The 6552-nt window shown below is 39.2% G+C and overlaps 1 protein-coding gene across 6 annotated transcripts in view; it reads left to right on the forward strand.

Annotated features, from left to right (window-relative positions):
* Positions 1-1540, forward strand: part of LOC111873621 (transcription termination factor 1) — a 28622-nt gene extending 27082 nt beyond the window's left edge. For 5 of the 6 annotated variants that reach the window (XM_023868519.2, XM_023868499.2, XM_023868528.2 and 2 more), the window contains one exon: positions 1061-1540. In XM_023868519.2, coding sequence (XP_023724287.1) covers positions 1061-1197 — 137 coding nt within the window. In that variant the 3' untranslated portion in view covers positions 1198-1540. The remainder of the gene's footprint in view (positions 1-1060) is intronic. The other variant, XM_033755168.1, reaches the window with a different exon arrangement.
* The last annotated feature ends 5012 nt before the right edge of the window (positions 1541-6552 follow it).

Here is a 6552-nt window from a genome sequence, read left to right on the forward strand (position 1 = left end):
AATTATATATATTTATAATTATATAAATTATAAATTATAATTATTAATTATATTATAATTAAATACCCCGTCGGTTTGGCGGTAGGAAAAGATTTAAATACTATCCGTCGCGGAAGGGTTAATATGGTCCTTGCATTGAATAACATTCTCACTGGCCTATATGTATTCAAGAATGTATGTATTGATCTTTAGAATGTATTTTTTCCTTGTAAATAGGGTGAAGTTGTTCTAGTGCCCAATTAAGCACTGTGCTATGAAGACATATAAGAGAGTATTAAGATACAGCTCCATGCATTTCCAACTTCATCGCTAGGTGGAGGTAAATGGTCAGCTTCATGCTGCATTTGCCTCACCTCTGGAGAAAGAGATTGCAGTACCCAGTCAACATGAGATTTTGTGGGCTCCAAAGCCAGGGTGTGGATGTGATATGATGTCAAAGAGAGAGAGATCTCTTGCCTCTTCCAGGAACCTAACCCCACTCATCAAACCACTGTATTGTCTGAGCTACCCCAGCTCCATTCCACAAATAAATAAACTGGAAAGATGAGTTATATTTGTTTAAGATCCTTTAATTCCCTGATTTGTTTAGGCAACACTGATAAACACTAACCGAATTAACACTTAACTGTTTGTTGTATGAGATGTCAGTTTCATGTTACAGCCATGACAAAGGAGTTCCATGAAGGAAGTAACATAATTTTTAGTGACGATACTTTCATTTGTATCATTATGAAAGTACACAGCAATCAAGCCCCCCCCCCCCAGNCCCCCCAGTATTTTATTTGTGGGGAAAGGGAAATCAGATTTAAAAACAACAGGAAATACATCAAATATGAATACTAAAAGTTAGAAGTAATAAAAAAATGAATCCCATATTCTGAATACCCATAGGCTGTGCAAGTGTGCTTCTCTCGCCATTTAATGTATTTCAACCTGGCAGCGACATTTGTTTTAGTATTCCATTTTACTGTATACAGCATATGATTAAATTAATCATGTTCTTGTTGTAGTAACAGTTGTAACGTTTGAAAATCTTGTAATTCTGTTTTTTTTTTTCCAGATATTATAAAAGGCTTGAAAAAGCGGTACATACCAATCTTGAAAACGAACAGTAGAAACTACCAACTTCAAAGGTTAAGAATGGGAGAAAATGGAAACCTGTTTGTTCTTCAAGAAGATGATTGTGTGGTGCATTAAATTTTCAGACCAATTTGTACTGTGAATTGGTAGTTGTTTTGAGAAGGTACCATCTCTTCTTTTATGCCAGTGGTTTGCTTCCATTTAAGATATGTCTTTTTTCACAAGTGTTTGTTTTGGTGGTGACAAGATGTAGCAGAAGTAATGCTGTGATCTCTTGAGTAAGAGTACAAGTCACCATCATACAAATCATTGCTGAAGACTGCAGTCAGTGCTACAGAGACATTGTTCTTTTTAATTTTCAACAACATACTATTTGGATGAGCTAGAAAACCATCAAACAGTTTAATGCAAGTCACATGATTTCAGATTAATAAAGTTAATTAATTTTTGTTCACACCTATGAATTTGTCATAATAATATTGTAGCGTGTTGGGTGTGTCACGCTACAAATAAATCCACGCCGTCCTTTGGTATAGCGAATTTATTTCCTTCGCTCACTTATACACACACTTTACAGGCATTTTCACTTGCAGTGTCACAATCACTGCTTACAATATTCCGGCGATACTGGACCCAGACGGATATTTCGAAGCTTCTTCTCCGAAGGCTGTTCCGCGACTTTTTTCTTCGAAGACTATTCCGAGACTCACTTCTTAGCTAGCTATTCGAAGACTGACTGTCTTCTCGTCGAAACTGGGCTTTTATAACCTTGCCCGCTGTTAGGCAACGAACCCTCCGTTATAACCATGGAGACTCCTGTTAGAATTACCATGGAGCAATTGTTGTCTCCTCCTCTGTAACGGTCTATTGTAGCGTTTCCCTAGAAGTCTCTTCCTCTGGTTTGCCGACACGTTACAATATAATGAAATAAGTTCTGAGAAGGAATTGTGATATAGTTTTTGTAATTCTTCATTTACAAGTAGATACAGGTTGTCATATGCGTTTGTGATCTATCTCCATACTAGGTTTCACATTCCCAGGTCCCAGTGCATGAAACTGATTAAGGGTGATTCTTCATCTAAAAATCCCCTCTAGATGTATCGCAGATGAACTCTGGAGCCTCCAGAATGTGAATCCAGTAATAAATTGTAGATTATGCTTAAGACACAGTAGCTTCATCTTTGTGTGCAATACAGTGATATGTCCTCATTATTTGGATTGTGTTGCAGTTTGCAGAGAACGCTACATTTGTGTTTCCCTGTCGCATAAATACAGGTATCATTCGCGAAGAGAGAAACTATGTTCTAGGTGCTGCAGGTGCATTATTTATGTGTAGACTGTGCAATATTGGAGCAAGGACTGAACCTTTGGGCACCCTTACCTGTATTTTTTGTGGTGTAGATAATTTGCCTTCTACCAAGACTTTAAATTTTCTGTCAATCAGAAAAGACGCTATTAGTCAAATGCGACTTGTCAAAAAATTCTAATTCTGACTATTTATATGGTAAGCCAGAGTGCCATGTTTTGTCAAAGGCTTTCTCAGTGTCCCAGAACATGGCAGCCGTCAACATACAGCCTCATACATTGGAGTGTCATACTGTGATCTGCTCAAAAGTGTAACTGACTTGCTTTTAGGAAGTTTCTTTCCTCAGTCTACGTTTGGATTGCTCTTAAAATCAGCTTCTCAAATAGTTTGCCATTAATGGACAAGAGGCTGTTTGGACGTAAATTTTGGGGAAATTTGGGGACTTTGCTGGGTTTCAGCAGAGTTACAATTTTTGCCTCCTTCCAATATGCTGGGAAGTGACCAAACCAAAGGCATTGATTGAATAAATATGCTAAATGCACAAGAGGTTTTCTTACAAGATGCCAGAGATATTAATTTGGACTACTATCAAAACCACAGGCCTTTCCTAATTTCAGGAATTGTATTTCTTTTGAGATGTCACAGGATCAGAAATTAATGAGGATATCTTCATCGATGAAATCCAGCAGGACTTCAACTTGAGCCTCCACATGTCGTCTGTGGTCATACTCATACAAGTCATGTGCTCTGAACTGGTTTTCTAAGAAGGCTGCGATTATTTTGGCTTATTCAATTCAGTAAAATATGGGGCATAATGGACCATGAAATACAGATTGTGCATTTGGTCTGCCACCTTTTGTGATGGATTTTGCAGTAGGCCATATTGCTTGAGGTGTAACTTTGTTTCCCATCCTCCAAGTGCTCTTTTCCAGAACATTCTCCATATAGTTGAAGTGAATCAATTTACTGCCGTTTTGCTTGCTGGAGCTGTCGTTTCTTGTCAAAATTTTCTGAGCTTTTATGCTTTAATAAACGTTCTAGGCCAGGTATTTCATATTTCCAGTAGAGGCTGCAAAGTCACTTGCTGCTTTGTCAACTTCATTACAAGAGTGAATTTGGATATATGTTTTTAGAGGTCAAGGCTTCAAAACAATCCCAAGTCTGTCAGTTTTTCAACTGGATCAAAAGCTTCCCTCTTTCTAACAGGGTCCAGAATGCTAAACAGTTGGACATTCTGATGTACTGTCACCTCTACCGTCATATGTGTATTATGTAGAGCATTGTGGAGCAAAAATTTCAAAGGTAGAACGCACAATTCCAAGAGTTTCATGCCTAAGGGGTTTAAATATTTACTATTTCAACAGGGTGCTTTGCATTCACATCACCTGTCATGATGGACTTATTTCTAAAACATAATAGCTCTGTGTTGTCTGTGTCACTGAATTGCTAGTCCTTGTTAGCCCCAGTATGGACCAAATGGAAAACCTCTCTTCCATTATGCTTGTTCTCTCATTTCTGGGGAACATGTCTAAAGAGCTGTTTCCTAGCAACAGCTGTTGTACTGTTACCTGTTTACACATCTGTTACTTGGCAATATATCTACATGTCATAGTATGTCAATTTCTATAAATTCCCAGTGTTCTTGTCTAGTTTATATGTTGTATTTTGTCTTTTTGTTGTTACAAAACCGCCATGGGCTTACCTTCAGATATAATTAGCATGAGATAGAGGGTCATTCTGTTCCTATGGGTTTACCATGTGGGTGGTTTGTTCATTTGATGTTCTTCAATTCATAAAATCATGGTACAGAAATTTGAAATGTTGTCATTTTAACTTTCTATGATGAAGTAACACCCAAGTTCCTAGTGTTGGATGTATTTGTTTTCCTTAATATTGAAATATGCTTCATATGTTTTGCATGCTGTAGGCTGTCCCTTACAATGAAGTGATTGTACTTTATATTTATCTGTTTTTCTGCATTTTATTGAAATTTTTTGTTACAAATAAAGTGGCTGGTGGGCGGCAGAACACATAATGATTGTGCTCTTGCTTACCATGTTTCATTTGGGAATAGGGAATTTTAAATCACACAGTATTATCCAGCTGGTGGCCTGATTTATGTTGGTGGCAATAGTATTAAAATTATAAAACGGCAATGCTTAGCCCACTGGATTACACACCAGTACTGTTACAGTAGTGCCATGCATGGCCGATGAAGGTTAATGTATATGGCACAGTAATAAAACCATCAGATACAGTGTTTCATAAACTTCAGTTTAATTGTAATTAAAATTGAATAGCACATTCACCGTCCTCAGGTGTGTCTCTTATTATCAACAGAACCCTTAGAAACTGACATTAATATAATACTGTTACATATTTAGGTGTGTGTGACTATAGACGGAGTATGGATTGGATATTGGGTTTATTGACTACATTAACACACAGCTCGTAACTACAGTTAATTACAGCATTATCGCTAATTTCCACGCATTATAAATCATTAGGACACGCTAAGTCTTCTAAGTCTTTGCTAGTCATATCCAAGCAACAGATTTATAATGGTCTCACTGTAACTAAGGCACATATAACATTTTCTTTGCACAGTCGGACTACCAAGTCAACTGAACTCTCACTCTATTCCACAATGATTTCAGCTCTCAATTCAGTTTTCTGCTACAACTGCCATCTCTCCTCAGTTATCTTTGACTGCCGATTCTCAATTAACTCTTCCAATCATTCTCAGCTTGCCTGGGTTCCTTGTTATATAGCCTCGGGGCTAACCCAACAGGAAACACAGTGGCCTAACAATCCCTTCACTGTTTCTTGTTTACCGAGCCGTTGCTTAGCAGTGAACGTCTATTCTGTCTCCACTATTCTGGCTTTCAGGCATCATGTCACATTGACACCTCCATAAGGTTGTTTGTCCCGAATGCTTACAGACGTACCGTCATTTATTCTTTTCCGAGGGCTGTGCTTGCAACATTTGTTCTTGGTTTCACCTTCCATTCAGCGGTTCAGTTTTTTCCATGGTGTTTACTCTCCAACTGCTCCCACTGCTCGCCACAAGCGTCTGTCTTATAAAGTGCCAGTCAGTCCACATTTATCTTCCTCTGGTTGGTGTGGCCAGAAGTTCCAAGAGTGGTCAGTGCTCCAACATTTATTGCTCCTACTCTGTGTGCCATGTCTTATTTTGTTTCGGAGTGGACTGACCGCTCCACAATGTCTTTTGATGTTCATTTTCCGTGAAGGTTCGACTCTTCGCTTCAGATCTCGAGCACGAGGGCCTCCCTGAGGATCCTACCGGATGTTCTGTCCTTCCTTAGATGTATTTGCTTCTTTAAGCCTCGGATCTATATTTCATTCATGCCTTCCTGGCACATCCGTGGTCTCCTCTCAAGCTTCCATCCTTTATGGGCTGTATGACCATGTCCCTTATGCCATGCCACTCCTACATGGCAGGTCATACCTCTGCAGGTGGTGGTCAACTTCTTCTGGTTATTCTGGGACTCACCATTATCCTCTGTCCACTCTCTTGGCTGACCATGGTGCCTTATGGCTACATGCCGGCCACTGTGCTGCTTCTTCAGTGATCTGACATCATCTTCTCGTGGCTGGCTCTCATCTCGGCCCTCATTTTGTGTCTGGCTCTTATTGAAGCCAACAGGCATTCCATCGTAGTTCCATTTCTGTTATATGGCAATATAATGNTCAGTTTTCCATGTAATATGAATGTGATTCCAATCCAACCCATTCTGACACCAGTTTCCTAACAATCCCTCCATTGTTGCTTGTGTATTCATTGCTGCAGGAACATATTTACCGAGCTGTTTGCCTAGCAGTAAATATCTACTCTGGCTTCACTATTCTGGCTTTCAGGCGTCATGTCACAATACATTTAATGTTACTGTGGCATATAGAACTATTGCTAGGCAACGACCATGGAAGAAGCAGCCATGAGACAGCTGTTACTGAGTAACTGCTTCTCAAAGAAGCATGTTTCCATGGCAACAAATTGAAACAGCATTGGAGGAACCATGTTTTCTGTGCAGTCCGTGCCAAGATGTTATAAGCAGGCCAGTTTGTGAAGTAAAGTCAGTTGAGTGAAGTTAGTGAAGTCATTTAGTTAGCAAGTCAGTCAGTGAACTGCTGAGGTTCAGTCATTG

This window comes from Cryptotermes secundus, unplaced genomic scaffold (assembly GCF_002891405.2).
Source record: "Cryptotermes secundus unplaced genomic scaffold, Csec_1.0 scaffold3495, whole genome shotgun sequence".
Classification (NCBI taxonomy): Eukaryota; Metazoa; Arthropoda; class Insecta; order Blattodea; family Kalotermitidae; genus Cryptotermes; species Cryptotermes secundus.